The sequence below is a fragment of the Cydia strobilella genome, chromosome 11 (genome assembly GCF_947568885.1).
Source record: "Cydia strobilella chromosome 11, ilCydStro3.1, whole genome shotgun sequence".
NCBI classification, from domain to species: domain Eukaryota; kingdom Metazoa; phylum Arthropoda; class Insecta; order Lepidoptera; family Tortricidae; genus Cydia; species Cydia strobilella.
Genome location: NC_086051.1, coordinates 5,248,501 through 5,269,256, shown reverse-complemented (window position 1 = coordinate 5,269,256; position 20,756 = coordinate 5,248,501). Strand labels below are relative to the sequence as shown.

Below are 20,756 nucleotides of genomic sequence, written 5' to 3'. Positions count from 1 at the left end.
TCTATAGATGATATAATTTAAATTTGAAACTTGATTTAGGAGTGGAATTATAGCACTGGGGCACATTTGGTACAGTCATTAATCATTATCGAATAGTTTAATTTGGCAACCTTTCCATTTTGCTTGAATAGTAAAATTTATGACCATTCTAAAACTCTTATTATATGCAGCCTGCCAAAAGAAACAGTTGCAGAAATCGCGTATTGGTAATTTGCCAAAAAAATTAGCGTTGCGATTTGCGATATTAGTATAGGGGTACCTCTAAGTTAGGTACGGTCACAGACTTTAATTGTGATCCATTTAGGGTTTAAGCTAATTTATGAAATAAGGTATGAAATGTACAATGTAAAGTGATTGACAAATTAATAAATCTCAAAATTTTTCAAATAGGTTACTACAACCCAACAGTTGCAGTTTCAGTTATACCAATCACTGTATTTGACGTAGCATTATTAGCATTATTTGTGACCTGTAAAATTTGCTTTTACCAATAAAGTTCTGTATTCTGCATTGCGGTAAGTTTTAAAGTCACTGACTGATTTATTCGGCAATGGAGTGAACTCGTCAAGTGAGGTTTAGGGGAACAATGGTGCTGGGTTCTTATTGATTAGAGGCAACAGGTAGCTGGGGCGTTCCCCGCACTACGCTTTCATTCCAACCGTTCTCCGAGCACTGGCAACTCGAAGACGGTATAAATGTGCTCTTGGATTACGCACAGATACTTCAGAATTTCATGTTTCTGTATCTCCATCTCTGTCACTGCAATATGGCAAGGATGATAGAGATGGAGATAAAACATCAGTTTCGGTAGTAACGGATTTCGAAGTAACTGAACACACGCTCGAGAATTGACTCGCCCTCGCACAGATTATGAGAATGCATACGCTTCTCGTGATTTTGTCCTGTTTTCTTCCTAATTTGACTTCATTCATGAAAGCGGAATGCAGGAACAGGAAGGCAACCAAAGGTAGATAAATAAGCATGACGTTAATGAATTGTCCGGTAATGTGGTAATATATTTCGAGTGTATGGCTGTATGTTAGTATGTTGTATTTTTTGCTACAACCTGTACCACACGGCTTGACTAATTTTGTCTCTGCTGTGGGGGTCAGACAGGGTATGATGTTAAAATAAACTGTTTACCAACTAACGATAATATGCTTTTTATTTGTCTCTCTTGATTGCACAAAAGTTGACTAGAAGAGATCCCTTATAGAGATAAGTTCGCCTTTGTACATTGTATACTTTTTGTTTAATTGTATCTTAACTTATCTTATGTATAATCAGTGTTTACATACATACATACATACTATATGTATATGCATGAAATATTTTAGGAATGAAATAATAATTTACTTTTCTTATGCGTAAATCACATTTACCTGGTATAATTACATTTATTACATATATAACATACAAAAAGCAGGCTTAATTGAGACCAGGAAGAAACATTATCTCCTATATAGTACTTTCCTATCTAAAAATATTCTAAACATCGGGATACTGTATCGGGATTCATAATACGATAAATATTGATAGTTAGAAACGAATCAATCAATTAAGCTCAAAATTTGACAGGGATGTAAAGCCTGCGAGCTCTACAACTATTCTAAAACGCCGTAAGTAACATTGAGATAGCTATCAAAACACACTCTTTCTGCCCAGCGCGGCAAACTGTTGCTTAATTAAAATGTCGGCGATGGATACATAGACAAAATGCCTCAGACTCTTCATTATGAAGAAGAAGACTTTATGAAGAGTTCACGAAGACTTGTCCTTCATTGTGAATAGTTTACGAAGAGTGACCGTTCACTAAACATACTCGTATGCGTTTTTATAATTGTAAAGTACCTACCTACTTTGAGATGAGACGCATCGGAGTCGGTTGCACCAAACTGTTTGTCATCGTTAAAGAGTTCGCTAAATTTTATTGTATGGAAAGTTTCATAGTAAACCGCCGCGGCGCGCCGGTTGACGTTGATCTGTATGTCAAGTGCGGATGTCGCAACTGGCACTTATTCTTGAATTTGCACAAATAGATTTTTTTATCAACTTGAGGCTAATTGAAATTAGCGCTGGCGGTCGGCTACGTGGTGACAACTAGTCTTTTTATATGCTCCATCTGTGAAGCAAGTGATCTATGTACTCGCACAAATTACTCACAGGGCTGCTTATCTTTGCCCGACGCCCCGATTAATTTCCTATTGTTTTCATTTCGTGGGCTTCTATTAGCCGTATCTCGAGTGGGCGTAGCAATAGCTGAATGAAACATTGTATCCTTCCCTGCTGTCGAGAGTGCTATCAATCTTTTTTTTTGGTACATAGATTTGCAAATGCAAAGATATTGCGACACTTATTGAAATTAATTTGTAAAAAAAAGCTGTAAAACCTTTTGTAAGTAATTGGTATGCATTCACAAAAATCTATATTACCTACCTACAAGTAAGTGCATGCTTTCAAATAATTCAACTTGGCAGAAATAGGTCTAATGTGACATATGGATAGAGACTGCGGTTTTTTTTTTCTATTTCAGTATACAATAAACCTTATCAAAAGATCCTTTTCAACACACAGTTAGTCGTGCTTTTCAACTCCATGTAAAATTGCAAACTGATTTGCTATGTAACGATTTACCGGTACGCTTGTATGCCCCGCTAGCCTCCCTTGAGTACGGTGTGGGCGACGCTGAAAAATGGTCTGTTTACCCTTCTATGTCTTACGGGCAGGCCATAAACATTCCTCGTTCAAATTGCTTAGGAATAGATATTTCTGGCGAACTAGTATACGTTATCCGATTAAGCATAGCGGTTAGGAATCTCTTTACACTGGTGTTTTGTGACCTCGACTCGCTCGCGCTATTGAATCGAAAACGGAAATACATGACTAGGCCAAGATTCGGTTGACAAATTGGATCGCAAACGGGTGGTTCTGGGTTGTTCTTTTGTTTACATAACGTCTAAGAGTTCATGGTGGGAGCACCTATTCATTTATAATATTATCTATCTCCAGAAGTCAACCATAAAATTTTATACAGAGCCATAAGACAAACTATCGCATGGTTAATGATGAACTTCACATTTTCTATTCACTGGTTGAGCATTACTTAAGGTTGAGCTTTGCCATATCGTCAAAGCGGTGAGAAAAATATCATACGCTCAGCAGTACGTGTAAAAGTAATTACTCTTATCGACAGTCGCATGAAATTACAATTTCCCACTCCTCGCCTCGCGACTAGTCATTTAATATTTAGGCTTGAAATAGTAAAACTGGTGTTTTAGGTAGAGGTAGCTTGCATGCGTAATGAGTTTGAGATTACTCATGTCGTCATTTTACATGAAATATTTTTTCCTGTTTAATTCTCAATATCATACTCGTAGTAATAGTACAGTAACTCTAAACAGACCAGACTAGCGGACCATACATTTTTGCAATAAGATTTACAAATTGTCAGTTAAGTGTGAACGATGGGACATAAATTGTTGCGAAACGTCTGTTCCCTGGCTCCACGAAGAGCCGTCAGTATTGTTTGCCTTTGTTTAATTACTGCGGTACCTCACCTCTTCTGCTTACTGAGGCTACAGTTGCAATGCTATTGTTTACAAATACGACGCCACTACATGGGAAATCATTCCTACAGCTGATTACTAAGAATTAGATGTAAAGCCCATTTCTGGTTTAAAATTTCTTGTTAAAACTGTTTAGATTTGATTTGTCGGCTGAACCAGAAATGTCACTGTTGATAACTGCTGATCAAATACATAACAGTTTCAGGAAAAAAAATTAAAATCAGAATTGGCCTCAAGGTTTATAACTCAGAATTCAGTTCCATCAATTATTTGCCACGAACTTTTCATATTGCCAGTCATTTTGTTTGTAATGATCATCGGCATATAAATATAATTCTAACTTTGATATTACTGCATAAATTATGTATGTTTTACAGAATCTATGAGGCCTACCTGCGGCCCATAATATCAGATCAGCTTCAGACCGCTTGTATCGCCATGCCATACATAAAATATTATTGTCTGATGACAATGCTGTTATATAACTTATTCACAGTGCGCAACTACATCCACATCTGTGGCAAATTTTAATAAAGTAAAATCACAGATAAATAATTTTGACCAAATATTATATCAAGCATACAGTTCATTTACCTATTTCATGATTAATGCGCTAAATATAACTATGCTAAATGTTAAATTCATAATTTTACATTTCAATGAAATAACAAGCAATATCAGTCAACCGTTCAAACATTAAATATTTTGACGAACCACAAATCAAACTGCATGTTTTCTGAAACCCGACCTGTGTTTAAAATACCGATACACCGGACGTCGTTGTGTATTCTCTTCACGTGAGAAATTGTTGACAAAATGTCATTATGCCTTGTTGCCATCGACCTGTAGTGTTTCGTAAGTCCTATTCTTATCAAGTTATCAAGTTCAGTCACATCAAACAAACCTTCGCTGTTAAAATCTCGGCCATCTTTATTACTTCTGACAAGAAAAACAAAGACCTAAAGGGGCTAGTGCTGCTGCAACTGCTGTACTCTCGCTTGCCTCCTATATCATAAAAAAACCGGCCAAGTGCGAGTCGGACTCGCGTTCCAAGGTACATGATATAATTTAAACAATGTATTTTTTATGTGAAACGTGAGTGAAATGTCTTTAAAAAACCCGTAGGGGCCGGATCAAAAACTAAGTAATTCAATCCGACTCACGCTTGACTGCACATTTCTAATAGGTTTTCCTGTAATCTATAGGTAAAGATCTATTTTGTGTATTTTTTTCAAAAGTTTAGACCCAGTAGTTTCAGAGATAAAGATGGGGGGGGGGTTTGGTCATTATTTGCCTATTTTCTTGAATAACTTCTAAACTGTTTACCATAACATTATACAAAAAATATATTTGAGATTCTCACAATGAGCTCTTTCATTTGATATGTAACACGATATAGTTAAAAACTTTATTTTTTAATTTTCTCATTTACCCCCCAAAAGTGGCCCCCGTGTTTAAAATTCATTTGTTTACGTTACATGTCCGTCTTTGGGTCACAAACTTACATATGTATACCAAATTTCAACTTAATAGGTCCAGTAGTTTCGGAGAAAATAGGCTGTGACAGACGGACAGACAGACAGACGCACGAGTGATCCTATAAGGGTTCCGTTTTTTCCTTTTGAGGTACGGAACCCTAAAAAGGACTCTGGTGGCAGAACATTGCAGTAATACCCCCTATTGCAGAATAGAATGTATAATTTATTGGAATTGTCGCTTTTATTTTATTCTTATTTCGTGGTTCTTTTAAAACCAAAGTAATATTTTCTGATATCAAAGTAGGTACCTACGTGTAGTGATTGTGGCAGGTGTAAATGAGCGTAGGAAAAAGCAAGTGCTATTTCTTGTATTTTTTTGCGAGTTTTGGTGTGCTCCAGTGTAATCCCTCAATGTAGGTACACAGGGGAAACGGGAAACCCCTCAGGGGAAAGGAGATGTAAAAAAAAATTTGAAGCTATAGACTTTAAAAATGTCAAATCAATTGTTATCGCCAAATGTAAGCGCGTGGGAACATGTCTGTATCATCAGTCATAATACTGATAAGAGCTTGAACACGCCGATAAGCGGCCGATACAAGATACAAATACCTACACCATATTACATACGAGTATAATAACTTCACCTGTTTAAAAATATGCGTAACTAATAATTGTCTGGGAAATTACATGTACATATATATGACGTACGTGCCTATTGTACCTATAATTCCCACAGTCGGTACAGATATATTTAAGCATTGCACTCAACTCTTTTAGTTTAATTTTGGAATTATGGGTCCTCATATTTTTTCTAAATCATTCATTATGTTATCTTAGTCTAGGATTAAGTAAGAAATACAATTTTCTATCAAAGTAATACTTGGTCCTGACAAGTCATTGATTGCGGTCAGTTAACGTCAGATGGATCGGATTATTTCCTAGTATTTATAATCGCTAATACTAAACAATTGCTACTGGTAACATAAATATGTACTTGTGTTTTTGTTAGTTTTTCCTTACTTTATTGGATCAACGTGACTTGCTGTACCTACAGATCATTTTTGGTAAAAGAGCGACATATAGCTTCCTGGACGTATGCGAAATGGTCTTTTGATTCGTTAAGAATCCTGTTTTTTCTCGGATCAGTAATTATTCACGTTTAAGGATTAACCCATAAAACTTTACGGGACTGATTTAGTTATTATGTTTTATCCTTTTCTTACAAATACATAAGTCAAAATGACAGATTAAAATACAAACGATTCATAGCTAATTCGGGCCAGTAACGCGTTTATGATTAAGTAATAACGCCATAAGAAAATTTGGGTTTTGTTTCAAATGTGCGGCATTAATATTTATGAATAGAACTAAAAGTAGAGTAAATTGGTCGCGTTCCATCCCGTTGTCTTTTCAAAGTCAGGTCAGGCGTTCACCAGTCAGGTAAAGGTTAGGTCAAATAAAAAGGTTACGAAAGAGTAAAGGTTAAGATGTCTCAGTTTTGAAGCTTGGATGGATGAATTACTTCGTTGCGCTCTTATCTCGGCGTCAAGATAACATTTACATATTTGACTAACCTGAATTTCTTTTTTTGGTCTTAGGCTCGGGTTGTGGATAAACTAATATATTTTCGTAGGATTAAAATGTAAATCCAAGATCCGTCTGATCAGATAGTTTGTCTTGAGATGCCATTGACTGGATAGAATGGCATTTGGTAATACGAAACAACTCGTTATAAAATAATCTAAAAAGTGACTAGTTCTCGTGTTCAAAGAGATCGCAATTTTTTTATTGTATCACGCTGCACGCAGTTGAATTAATATATGAAATAAACAAAGGAATCTTCTTACGGTATCATAAATTGAATTAGTACATTACAATTTACAAACCTACTGTTGAGACGAGAAACGAGAAACTCTCGACTCTATTGCTTAATTCCGCCAATTATAATTAAAGATAGAATATTTAATTAATAATTCATGAAATTTCCCTATCATTTCATAAACAGACTCCCACTTCACAATTCTATCTTAGATGTGATGTAATCGAATATTTTTTTCATATCACATACAAAGCCCTTCTCCGAAAAACCCAAAGGCGAGAATAAACAAGTAAGATAAGAGCTTGCTTGGAAGTCTAATCTTTTATACCAATGTTTGTAATCTCATTTTTTTTCTTTTTAATTAGCCTACTTTGGTGTCCCACTGCTGGGCAAAGGCCTCCCCTCGTTTTTTCCACTCGACCCTGTCATCGGCATTTTCCCACCATTTGGAGTAGAATTTGTAATTTGTAATCTCATAATTCTAAGTATTATGTTGTTATACATTATAAAGTATCTTTTATTATAACAAATAGAAATTACATTAATAATAGTCAATTAAACTTACGCTAATACAAAAATACAGCTTAAAACTAAAACTAACAACTAAATATAAAAGACTTCCCCCAAATCACCCCCTTCCGGCATGGTCGCAAGAACGCAAGCGGCGTTGCCCCTAATAATTCTAATTATTTTTCAATAAACTCATTTCATAAATTCGCCCGCGCTATTTCTGCTTCTATCTAATCTACATTTAACGGCAAGCCGGTTCGATCGCATCACAATTCTTAGTCTGTATTCTGTATCATGCGTTACTTCTCGGACGGTCACGCGTCGTCGATAGTCATTTATCCTGCCCAAAAGTTTTCCAGCAACGGCTGTTTTTCAGATACTTTCGGCCATAATGACTTTGATGTGCCAAAACGTACTAAATTGTAACAGGTGTCCTTTAACTTAATACCTAATCGTTATATATATAATTATATTTCTCAAGCTTCATTCTTCAGATATAAAAACCAGGTAGTCCTTTAACCTACTAGGCAACTCATCGCATGTTTAAAGTAGGTAGCAAAAACTTTAACTCAAACAGGTCTATCCCTACTTTTTCACCTAGTCTTGATGGGGCGCGCGGCTTGCCGCCATTGCTCATTCTTTATTCTTGCGAGGCAACGAACGCACGTAAAATCATAATTTTATTTCAAAGTCGTTTAAAATGCCTATACGTAGTGCACTTAGTGCAGACATTATACGATTTATACGAGATGTAAGCTGTGGGATTATTCGTTTCGTATTCGTTGTGCAATATAAAATATATTTGTTATTGAAATTGTTCATCATCCTGGAGGTTAGTCGAGAACTAACACGAAGGAATAAATCATCCTGGGGGTTGGTCGTGAATCAACACGAAGGAATAAATCATCCTGGGGGTTGGTCGTGAACCAACACGAAGGAAAAAATTATCTTGGGGGTTGGTCGTGAACCAACACGATGGAAAGTCTGTTCGTACTTCGAACACCGATTGCGCCCGGGGGTTGGTCGTGAACCAACCAAAGGTTTAATTAAGATCGGACAGCGCGCAACGAAACAAAGGGCCCTAAATAATCATATTGTGTTGTGTTAAAGAGAGTTTTAGATGGCCCAACAGAAAAAACTCAAGCGAAATTGCCGAGTGATAATAGATCCTTCAGATCCTGAAAAAAAAACAAATCTGATACTTACTTAAGTGTAACTATTTTAACTATTTTTGTAAAAAACTTACACTTTGTGATCAAATACCTTGCATTTACTTAGTACCGCGCGGGCCGTGAGTCCACGACTGGTAACTATAAACCTGGGGGGCGGCCTAGAGTCGTCACGAAGATAGAACTTGCTTGGGGTTGGCCGTGAGTCAACACGATAGCAATGCATAACACAATTTAATAAATCTATAGCGGTTCTCGATCAAAACCACGCACATTTTAAAACACCAAGTTCAAGTTTTTCTATGGGCATAAAGAATTATCTTTTAAGTTCAAGTTCAAATATATTCTTTATTCATGTAGGCCTATTTATGTAATCTAAAACCTTACGGGTTTTATTTTGAAAAACGTTCGAAGTCTACCCTCGAATTAAAAATATTTCTTTTAAATTTTTTCACCAGCGCTCCGCGGTTCATTTTTGATTTGTGCGTGTCAGAGACACGTCGATCTAGCTGCCGAAATGTTCGGCACAAGACTACATTGCCTTTTAAAATAAATCCTTACATATAAAATATATTTGGATTTTTAATATCCAATTATAGGTGACAGAATAAATTTTACTCACACCTAACCCATAGTACGGTACTTTTATCCGCCCAGAGGTTGAATTTGAATAAACACGAGACTACCTCGTAAATTTATAATTGAAACAATACAATAGTACCTATATTGTTTTTATATTACCCACATAAGTATAACTTGTCTCTAAAAGTGGGAATTGCTAAATAGGTCGTCACGTCACGTGATGTGAATCTGATCGAAATTCCTAAACTTAAGCTGGATAAAATCTCTTTTACCACAAATTAAATGGAATAAACTAAGTGGTAATACCCTGCACAATGCATATATTTTGGTGACTATTTTTGAATGTTTATATATGCATATAACCATACAAATTATCGGGATACGTACGCCAATATTGTTATGGGATACATAAAAATATGAATATATTTATAATACCGTAGGCGATGTCAGTATCTAAGTACCTTGTGTCTGTTTAAAAATATGATTTTACTTTTTTAAGTGATATTGAATAATTAAATAATTTGAATCATCCAATTGTAACAAAGACACCTAACTGAATTGAAGCGTCATAGCGTCAAGACGCGGGGAAAGACATCACAGCCACAGCGTACCCCACCCTGTCTGGAGGTAACGCTGGGTTGTATCGTTAGCCTAAATTACGTCTTATCTTCGTAGATAATTACACTTAGACGAGCCTGAATCTTGTCATCAATAGTGTACTGTTCTGAGCCTTCAAAAATTCCGTATCGCGGACAAGCACTGCTAGTGAATTTTAATACATTTCACAAAAGGACATATGTCTTATGAGTTTACTCGTATTAAACATTTTCAAATCGAATTAAACTTAATGCAAAGTTGACCACAAATTGTATGGAATCTTAGTCAATTAGGTTTTATGAAGAACAAATTAGATTTTGTTTAAATATCCTAATACGTAAAAGTATATATATATATATATATACAACCTGGCTATACCTAATATATGTATACCTTTTTGAACCTGCATTGCTAAACTTTCCCGTGTTTCTTAACAATGCCTTATAACTCAATTGGAACAGTAAACTTGTGTATAACATACACATATGTACATGGTAGATAATTATTCCTACAAATATGTTTTCAGAAATAAATATGCTATGATAATATTGATAATGGGAAAGAATGCAGCAAAACTTTCAACTCTTAACATCTACCTGGTTTTTATATCTGAAGAATGAAGCTTGAGAAATATAATACATGATCAAACGAACTTCAAAGTGAAGTTCGATCAGTATTATATGAGTAAGCTTCATTCGAAGATATAACTACCCTCCCTCCCCTATACACGGAAAGAAAGTTTTGCTTTAGAAAGTAAAGTCTCTAAAAATAATGAGCAATGGCGGCAAGCCGCGCGCCCCATCAAGACTAGGTGAAAAAGTAGGGATAGACCTGTTTGAGTTAAAGTTTTTGCTACCTACTTTAAACATGCGATGAGTTGCCTAGTAGGTTAAAGGACTACCTGGTTTTTATATCTTCGAATGAAGCTTACTCATATAATACTGATCGAACTTCACTTTGAAGTTCGTTTGATCATGTATTTTCCTGAATCGTCATGTTACTCATCATAGTTTAGCAGAACGTACTTATCGCTACGGGCAATCGTAGGTGAAAATTTACATTAAACTGTTACGAATCGTTCGAAAATATACTCAGTTTCGATCCTGTATTCGTAAGGATAAATAGCGAATGTTTGTATTAAAAATTAACTTCACAGTTTTATTATTATATAATTTATTTTAACGTCTCAATATGTTCACATAATTAATTTAATTCATATTGCATGTTTTTTAACTAAAACATTTTAATATGGCAATTTTGTATTCAAAACTTTGACAGTTAGGGCTTTCAAAAACTTACCAATCATTCTCTCGATTCCTAACGACAATTCACTTTGTCACCTTTTGTATTTTTTGTAATTTGGAAAGTAAACCAGCGTTACACACTACAGTCCACTCTTATTTCACCACCTAAACAACACCTGAGACCAGCGAAGATTTACAAAACTAGTATTACGTCTGCTCTGGGTGGTTGTTACGAATCTCAAGGCCGTTCTTATACTGGTCTGCCTAAGATTTGGAACAATGTGAATACAGAAACCTAACATTTCCTCTATAGTATTTAATACCGAGTGTAGGTGTCTATCAGTACGGACTAATGAGCTTTCCGTGTCGAATAGATACTGCGTTGAGCGTAATTCAGGTGTGGTTTCGCACAACTATATTAATTTGCAAATTATTAACCATTCAAAGGTCGATGAGGATTTTCGTAACATAGTTAATGCTGTAGTATATGTTTAAGCAGGTTTTGTTTAGATACCTTCAGACATTTGCTAAATAACAAACAGTGGAGCTGTCAAAAACAACTGAGGATTGGGGAATCTATTATACTAAATTACGTCCTTTTGGGAATTACGCTGCAATAAACTTTGCTTTGAAATAATCGAATATGTAGTTGCTTTTTGTTTCCAAAATGCACGATAGATCTATAAAAAATGTTTTTATATGAAACGTTTTATCCAATATAAAAGTTGTCGGCAACGTTCGGCCATTCTTTTATGCTACAAACCAATTAGCGCATTCAGCAAACGGATTCATATTCTATCGGATTATTTCCAGTGTCACAATTTTTAATTGCGTTGGTTGTTATGTTTTAACTCGAAAGTCGTTGTTTCTGTTATCAAGTTGTTATGCAAGGTGTCGTTGTTAACAACCTTTGAGTGTCAGTATTAAACGTCTAATTGGCGATTCTTATTGATTGTTTATTTACTATGCCGACAAATAATAAGTTGCGTATTTATGGCTATCGTCTTCTTATTGTGTAATTATTTTATATATAATTACCACCTGACGTAGTGTAAATATAGGTTGGCAAAGCAGTTAAACTGCCTCGGGCCCCTGGACCGAGAGGGGCCCCAATTGTACCTAGAGGCCGTGAAGCCGTGAAGACAGGCCCCCATTGCCCCCATACGATGTATTTGCCACGTGTTTTAAAATGGTGTAGGTACTCCACTGCTGACTGACGATAAGGGGAGGATATTAACGTTTCGGTTTCATTATATTTTTTCTAAAATTAGCCTGTTATGTTTATAATAAATAATAATAAATTTCTTTATTTCAGACTTTGTTGTCCATAGAGTTATTAGTATTACACGCACGAACTTACAACTATGTTAGTAACACAATACGAGACTAGACATTTAATAAAGTAATATAAACATTAATCTAATGACTTATAATAGTACATTATTGTCGAGGCTCGGAAGTAGCTACTTGCTGGCTGAGGATTTGTTTTAAACGGACGACCTTGGGAGTCCGTTTAATTGAATCCGAAGCCAGCAAGTAGCCTTCCAGCCGAGTCATATATAGTGCTTTTCTCAAAAATGGCGCAATAAACGCAAATATAATAGAAATATTTTACAGAAGTAACATTGTTGTGTATATATTTTCACACAAAAAAGTAAAAAGATTTGCTTTGCCGCCGTTTTATTTTTTTAATTAAAAATGGAAGTGTATTTTTTTGCTGAAAATACGCCAACCTATTTGAGACACCTAAATAGTCGCGGTACCAACATTATAATAATAAGTACTGATCATCTGTTTGGCTGTTTAATGGACCTATGCCTTCATTTGATATGGCCACTTCAACTTTTAAAAAGTTTGAAACTCGACAAATAATGGAATTTGTATGCAACATTGCAGTCCCGAAATCGAGACTGCAATGTTTTTAACTTTTTAATTTTTTGACTGACCATAAACTACGCACTTCGCGACCTACTTTTTAACCGGCAACGTCGACTTTGCCGTCCATTTTTGAGAAAATAATATTGTCTTCGGTTACCGCGATAGTTACTCATGAAATAAAACTGTAAAAAACTATGAACCTATGAAGTTTTATTTCACGACTTACAAATACTTATAAATATTACATCGGCTCCAAATGAATAGAGTACCAGTGTTTGATTTCTCAATCTGATTAATCAAACACTGATTAGTCTTTATGTAATCAATCTGATTAGATAGATTAGATTAAAATTTCTTTATTTCACGAAAAAAATGACACTATAAATTTGCATCAATGTCAAAATATCTGTCAAAATTGTCTGTTTTTTTATTTGTAAAGGTTGAAGGTACTATATTATCATCACCTGTTTTTGTATGAAAGCCATAAGGACAAAAACGGAGAAAGTATTAAAACACAATAGTGTTGTGCGCATCGACGTGACGCCTACTCAGGTGTATCAATCCACTTGAATGGTTGACTGCTCGCGTTGTATGTATTTGCTGATTTATTTATTCGACGTCGCTGAAAGCACACAGAGATAGTATTTCCATTACTGCCATGCAGGCGAAAGGGTCGCTTGGACCACAGAATAAGTAATTGCTTGGACTTTACGTATATAGATAGATGATCGGCGTAAAGACGTATAAGTTCAGAAGAAGTCGACTTTCCCACATTCGTGCATATATACATAATAAGTAAGATACAGGGTCAGAAAAACACGCGGAAGCATTTTCAAATTAGGCACGCCTCCCTGGGAGGGTTTTCAATACTCCCAGCGCGTACACTAAACCCCTACTTTACGAGTACACATAACAAGTATTAATAACAGTTTGTATTGTTGCAGAAGCAGCTTGGCGCGGCGTAGCGGGCGGGCCGCGCCATGGGTAACAAATGCTGCAGCCGCCGCCATGACCCGGAACGACCTCTAGGTAAGCGAACTTACAAGTTCACAAACTTGAAGCATAAAGCCTTAGGTATTGTCTTAATGTCCACGCTTTCGTGTTAATCCTCATTTGCTTTCCTTAATCACAAATTACCAGCAGAATCTGTAATAAGTAAATTAGGAAAACTAGAGATAATACGGGCACATTTTATTATATTCTTAGATTGCACTAATAGAAACCGACGGAAAACTATGAGCAAACTTGCGGCAGTTTATGTTTCCGAAGCTGCCTCCAGGGGCGTTTAACCCTTTAAAAAGTAGTATGACATTATTACTGTTTCCGTGTTCGACTAATCGGATCAATTTTGACGTAATTTTGTGGAGTATCCCGTTGTTTGAAGTTCGGGGTCGTACTGGCAATGCTGTCAAGTTCGGACTTAATGGCGCTTAGTGGTTTGAAAGTTATTTTTGATATTTTTAAGCGACAGAGAAGTTAGTTTAGTTCAGAAGTGTTGCAGTGCCTTCAAGCGAAAAGCACTTAGTCTTGCAATATATGTATTTGTGAATGGAGCACTCTAGGTGCCCAGTAACCACTAACTCAGCACTAGTCCTGCATTTCTATCGCATACTGAAAACTCGATTCAAAGATACTAATTTGTACAAATGCGACCGAATATTCGTAATGTGTAGCGAAGAAAATGAATTACCTTAATTAAATCAAAATAACAGATTTAATCAAAGTCAATAGTACATTGTGCAACGACCCCTCGTAAGGGTAAGCGAGATTTTGTAAGCGAGGTCTCGTTTAAGGGTCCCCGGCATGCTCGGTTCTCCATACAAACGTAGTTACGTTCTCATTTTAAAACGAGTATCTGGTTTGCTCTGAAACTTTGTACTTACAATAGGATAAGGTTTATGTAGCTTCAGATGCCATAGTAAAAAAATACAGCGAATTTAAGTTATCTATACAAAACTTGTTTTTGCTCTATTTCGTCTGTTTTATAAACTGTAGATATATAAACTAATTACAGGCCTAGATATACCTCATGTCATTGTATGTGCAAAGATTCATTACACGGAGTTTTAAAATGAAAACGAAACTCCGTTTGTATGAGAAGGTGAAATTCGGCCGAGCTTGCCGGGGACTCTTAAAGACTAAAGACTTAAATTAACAACTCGAGCTTACAATATTGTTACCCCCGTCGGAATTACACACAATGTTTTTTATCACACTTGCGAAAAAAAAAACCTATGGGGATGCAGCCTAGCCCGCACTCGTCTCGCTGTAGTCAATAAATTTAAAATTAACTTGATTTATTTATAAAAGCTCGGAATTTCATCTCGAGATGTTCGTGCTTTATCGAGTTTTATCGCCAACCCGACTTTCAATATATGTACTTAATAACTTTAAGAAACTTAACTAACTCCCTAGCAAACAAATTTTACTGTAATTATATTAATTATGATCGTTAAAAAATTCTCCCCGATCGCTTTTGTGCTAGGTAATTATCCAAAACCTTTATTGTTCTTATCCACGAAAGTTTCGAACTTAATTAATCATTTTTGAAAAATTGCCTGGGAATCTTATAACGACTCATTCATTAGTCCTGGTTTCACGGTGTACAAAAATTACTCTAAAACCGCCGACCGTAACTTCCTTAGAAGCGAAACAATTGACCAAGAATTTTCGCACGTAACCTAAAGGAGCTGCACTTAGCTTCAATTTACATGTGTCCGCGCATCAGTGTTTTAAGGTCGTAACCATTGTCTAAAATCATTGTATTCGGAAGGTATTAATTACTTGCAAATTATCGATTCGATGCGCGTAAAACCAATAATTCATGGAAGGTATCTAAAGAAAGGCCAAAGAGCTATTTTGCTGCGGTCAAGTGTAATCAATTGAATATTGATGCGTATGCGTTGGAGATAAAATATAGCATTTCAATGAGGTTACCCAACAGCCAACAGCATTGCTAGCTTTTAACTATGGTTACACGAATACAATACGCATAGAAATCATTATCGGATACATACAACCATGACCTTGCGTGTTGCATTGATAGGATTTGAATGGAGTTAAATTTGAATTCGGCTCGAAGGACTTTTAATTTTATGGTTTACGTTGTAGAGGCAGTCTGAGGGAGTTGAACAATCTTTAAAAAATAATATAATATGCGCTCAAGGATATAGATAACTGTTGCTCAATATGGCATCTTTATACAATCAATGATTGTACTTATAATTTTTTATCAGCGAAAGTCTGAACTGAGCTAACTTTGCACTGGTGATTTTCCGAGGTTCCATGAAATTCATTTTACGACTCTTGTCTTGATTTGTTGGCGATGGTAGGATGCTTAAAGACAAAGTAGTATCGATAGAAGTCAATTTTGTTTAGGATCCATATTTCTTTATTTAATGCGCGCTTCGAACCGCGTGGGATGTGAAATCTTGCCCGTATTACTTTCTAAGAAATAGCTATCAATTTGATATAAAGTCTGTCCGAGCTTAGTCCTCGTTCAGTGTACTTGTCCGCCTGGTTCAGTTATTTGGCCTGTTGGGATCTTGCGCACGTATCGACATAGGTACCGGTATAACTTATTTGCAACTTACTAACATGGATAAGAAGCAGTTCAAGAAGCGATCGAATTATTGTGTGTCACTTTAGCTTGCGAAGTGACACAGTTGCAGTTGCAGTGTGCGCAGTTGTTTTTAACTTTACTGGGATTTTTACTCGACACTCGCATATTGGCAACTAAAAGTCCGGTTATTGACCAGAAGTAGGTAAAAAATATTCATACATAAAATTCAAGATCAGGTACAAATTATCTTACGTCACTTACGATTAGAAACTGTTGGCACAATTTTATTTAATCTAATTTTGTTTCCAGTGTACCCAGCGTACAAGAAGAACGAGCCGGGGTTCACCGCCTGCCCGTCGCTAGAGACTCGCTACACCGGCGAGCCCAACAACCGCGCGCCGCGCCGCACCGCCGACATCGTGCGAACACGAAACCCGGGAACATGTGAGTAACCCGTCCATCACAGAGGCGATTTTTACAAGACCTTTAGGTGAGATCCTATTAAACATAAAAAGTAAAATATGTTATCCATGGGCAATTCGCAGGTATAACCAACGGCGGACGGCGCGTAGTCAAAGCGCTATGCGCTTACACGGCGCGCGCCGACTCCGACATCTCCTTCCGCAAGGGCGACCGCATGGAGGTCCTCAACGACGCCGAGACGGACTGGTGGCGAGTCCTGCACCTCACCACGCGGCGGGAGGGGCTCGTGCCTGTCAACTTCGTCGCAGAGGAGAGCTCTGTCGAGTGCGAAGAGTGAGTATAGAATTCCCTAATTGCGACCAAACTGACTCGGAACGCTCTTACTTGTTTGCAACGGAAAACTTTCTTTGAAAGGTGTGCTCTTAGTGTGGTTTCAGTGAGCGTACTTGTGATGTCCATGTTGTTTTGCCTATTTCATATTCATGGGGCTACCAAATGAAGGTTGACTACATCATCCATTTGTGCCTTTTTCAATTAAAAGAGTACTATTGTCGCTTAACAGTAAGGCGCTATTTCCATATAGCTTCAATTAGAAATCAACCTTATCGACAACCGACAGTGTGGTACCCTTTGGTTGAAAACGTCACATTTGACAATTTCAAAAGAGTACAACACTTGCGTACTTCTTCAAGACGATGTGAAATGTCGCGACGTATTCAACAAATTCATATGAAATGGATCGTGTTATAACTACCTAACCATAACCATATATTAATAGTAAACAAACATACAAAAACCGCGGCTTGCTATAAAAAGGCTTGCAAACCAGCTCGGTGGCTTCTGGGAACCAACGGTGACGGCCCGATCCCACCACACATTCTAACCATACCTTTCTGCTAAAGGCAATCTCAACATTCCAGTTGGTTCTTCCCCACCGTTTCAAGAAAGGAAGCGGACAAGCTCCTACTAGCTGAGAGTAATCCTCGGGGCACGTTCCTCGTGCGACCCGCCGAACACAACCCGCACGGTTTCAGTCTCAGTGTGAAGGATTGGGAGGAAGGCAGAGGGTACCATGTGAAGCATTACAAGATCAAGCCGTTGGACAATGGAGGGTTTTATATAGCTACGAATCAGACGTTCCCGAGCTTGCCGGCGCTCGTCATGTCGTATACAAGTGAGTGATTTCGTTTATTTCAAGTTATTTCATGTTAGATGTTGAATTAAACCTATCTTTAATTGCACGCATAAGAGTATAGCGCCTTATTCTCAACCGACAAGGTTGCAGGTACAAGCAGAAGCAGCTAAGCGGACTGTGTAAAATGATAATGGCAATGGCACCACTTTATTTTTAAGAGAATAAGAGCATTTTGATCACCTTGCCCGCTTAGCTACTTCTGAGAACGACGCGGGAAAGTAAGGTCTTGAAACTTTAATAGGTAATAAAATATTTAAAACTGAAAACTTTTACGTTCCGTGGCTGTGCATAATGAATAATGACTTTTATCGTACAAAACGTCCCTATATTTCTAGGAAGCTAAAATATATAAAAGAAACTGCTTCAATTTGCATACACTTCATTCTGTGATCTTTACGTTCGTTTCAATAGCGGAGCATACTTACATCTATCTACGTACTCCTGCGAGTCTAGCGATAGTGACTAGTGAAATAGAGTCACAGTACTGATTTAATTATGATAACGTAATTTATTGTCATAACATTTTCTTCGTGACATCTCCATAGGCACATCTACAAAACATTTTGTCCTATAATGGAGTGTGAATTTATCCTCGAATTCCATTAACAAAAGGTATTCAAAACGCCATCAGTTCATATTTTCAATTACCATAGGTATAATATTTATGATAAGACCACTTACGATAACGATAGCTTCTTCAATAGAACTACTTCATGCCCAGGTGTATCAATAACATTCAAATGACTAACGCGATGACAATCGCTTTCTACATGCACTTCCGTCTATCGCCATGTAGGCTTTTTTATGAAATCGTGCTTATCGACCCGGCTTGAGTCACGACTGTAGAACCAAACACGAACGAATAGTAAAGACTGCTAAAAGTTGCGTCTCTCAATATTATTGTTGGGACAAATTTAAGCCAGTTCAAGATTTACGATTCATTGACCTTTGGCACTGCATTTATAGAAATTCACTAACGCTTAGGGTTTCATTTTTGATGTTCTACCGTAATTAACTTATCATATTAGTCTAGTAGTAGTACCTAGTCTATATTACAAGAATTAATTGAACATTGTTTTACTTTATACACTTTGTTGTTTATGTTATGGGAGAAAATCGAATATATTATCATCATATGTAAGAATCATCATTTAAATAAATAAAAAGTTACGTTACCTAATTTATCTTTAACCGAATAACCTCTGTAAAATGACGCCACCTTTTTTTGTTTGTCATATAGGAGGCAAAAGATCTAAGTTTACAATGATTTTAAGGGAAAACAACTTAGCAAAGCAATAAGCTGTTTTTATTACTCCGCCGTCTCTGGCTGATCTAATCCAGCGCCGCCACCCTAATTCCAAACGTCCACCGATTTACATACAGTTGGCTCGCATGTGGGTTACACCCGAATATAAGGCAACTATACAGGCCTTTGTTTGTATTCTTTGCCCAAATGGCTTTTGTTCGGGGACTTTGTTTTGTGGACATTGTAAGGGTTCGTAATTATTTTACGGGCAATTTAATTAGCCTAGGAGTTGGCGGATATAAAATGTTATGGGGTTTTCATTCGGTTGTTTAATTTATTTTATATTTTATAATACAACTATTAATTTAGAGTAGCTTCTAGTCTAGACGTTTGTTTGTTGCTAGGGGTGTCACAATCATTAGATTACAATCAACTGGCTAGGTGTCAAAAATTACTGATGATTTCAATTGGTGTTTCTTCATGATAAAATAATTTATTATGTATTTACATACTCTAGCAACATGCTTATACAAGTAGAAATTTGTATTCAAGGAGACGCGAGGCAACACATAATACGGGCATTAGGGAACGTTACAGTTTAGTAGTCACAACGCCAAGCCAAAGAGTCACGCCTTTTCCACAGCGTTGACACATTTTTGGCGTCTTTCCTGAATGAAACTAATAGTACCTATCCCCCAACCAAATTAACGACCGCGATCATTATCTTTCCCTTTTCACGATCATATAAATTTTAGCTGACAATGACAACTTATACTTGTAGCATAACAACCCGCATTTAGGGCATCCACGAGAGCTGAGTTAGAGTGAGTTTCTAATATTTGCCTTTCCTATAGGGGTTTACTACACTAAGAAAAAAGCCGTGTCCATCAAGGCGTGTCCATATATTTATTTTTGAGCACGTTGGCTGCTACACTATTTTTGATGGCAACTGTACGTAGGAACCCGATTATTGGGGAGGCTAAGTAATGTCGCACCGATTCTTTACTGCCAAGTCAGGAAAGGGCCTAAATGCAGAATACTGAATAGTAAAAATCGAGCATGTCATTCACCAAACCCTATATATAACCCTTGATACAACATTATCTAAGTAAAGGTGCTGACGTATTGCAGAGAACGCGCTAGGCCTCTGCCACGTGCTGGCGCGGCCCTGCCCCAAGCCGGAGCCGCAGATGTGGGACCTCGGGCCCGAGCTGCGCGACAAGTGGGAGATCCCGAGGAGCGAGGTGCAGCTCATCAGGAAACTGGGCCAGGGCAACTTCGGAGAAGTGTACTACGGAAAATGGCGGAATAATATTGAGGTGAGTTGATGCTTAACTTATGGTTTCTCTTACTCGTTCCAAAATACTCAAATAAAGGCAAAGTTGTTGAGATATGCAATAAAGAATATTTGTTAAACACTCCCATTGTCTCGCTGAATGTAAATCAGACTTATCAATGTATCAGTATAAACAATCGAGTGTAATGTT

General features: G+C 36.9%; 3 protein-coding genes across 9 annotated transcripts in view; 2 read left to right on the top strand and 1 right to left on the bottom strand.

The window, feature by feature from the left end:
• The window catches only part of LOC134745383 (adenosine 3'-phospho 5'-phosphosulfate transporter 2), a 423,869-nt gene that overhangs the window by 395,709 nt on the left and 7,404 nt on the right, over nucleotides 1-20,756 (bottom strand). The window contains exon 7 of one of the 3 annotated variants that reach the window (XR_010128163.1): nucleotides 14,920-14,971. The exons of the other annotated variants lie outside the window; for them this stretch is intronic. The gene's annotated coding sequence lies outside the window, so the exon portion shown is untranslated. Of the gene's footprint in view, nucleotides 1-14,919; nucleotides 14,972-20,756 lie in introns of those variants that run through there. 3 annotated transcript variants of the gene reach the window in all.
• The window catches only part of LOC134745371 (tyrosine-protein kinase Src64B), a 100,799-nt gene that overhangs the window by 77,548 nt on the left and 2,495 nt on the right, over nucleotides 1-20,756 (top strand). For 3 of the 5 annotated variants that reach the window (XR_010128159.1, XM_063679402.1, XM_063679403.1), the window contains 5 exons: nucleotides 13,788-13,872; nucleotides 16,715-16,849; nucleotides 16,951-17,161; nucleotides 17,749-18,002; nucleotides 20,401-20,588. Coding sequence is in view for 4 of the 5 variants with exons in the window: in XM_063679402.1 (XP_063535472.1) it covers nucleotides 13,824-13,872; nucleotides 16,715-16,849; nucleotides 16,951-17,161; nucleotides 17,749-18,002; nucleotides 20,401-20,588 (837 nt within the window). In the remaining variant the exon portion in view is untranslated. Of the gene's footprint in view, nucleotides 1-13,760; nucleotides 13,873-16,714; nucleotides 16,850-16,950; nucleotides 17,162-17,748; nucleotides 18,003-20,400; nucleotides 20,589-20,756 lie in introns of all 5 variants that reach the window. The other 2 variants (XM_063679406.1, XM_063679405.1) reach the window with 2 other exon arrangements.
• The window catches only part of LOC134745406 (E3 ubiquitin-protein ligase MARCHF6), a 42,358-nt gene continuing 25,761 nt past the window's right edge, over nucleotides 4,160-20,756 (top strand). Inside the window, exon 1 of the mRNA XM_063679446.1 lies at nucleotides 4,160-4,170. The gene's annotated coding sequence lies outside the window, so the exon portion shown is untranslated. The remainder of the gene's footprint in view (nucleotides 4,171-20,756) is intronic.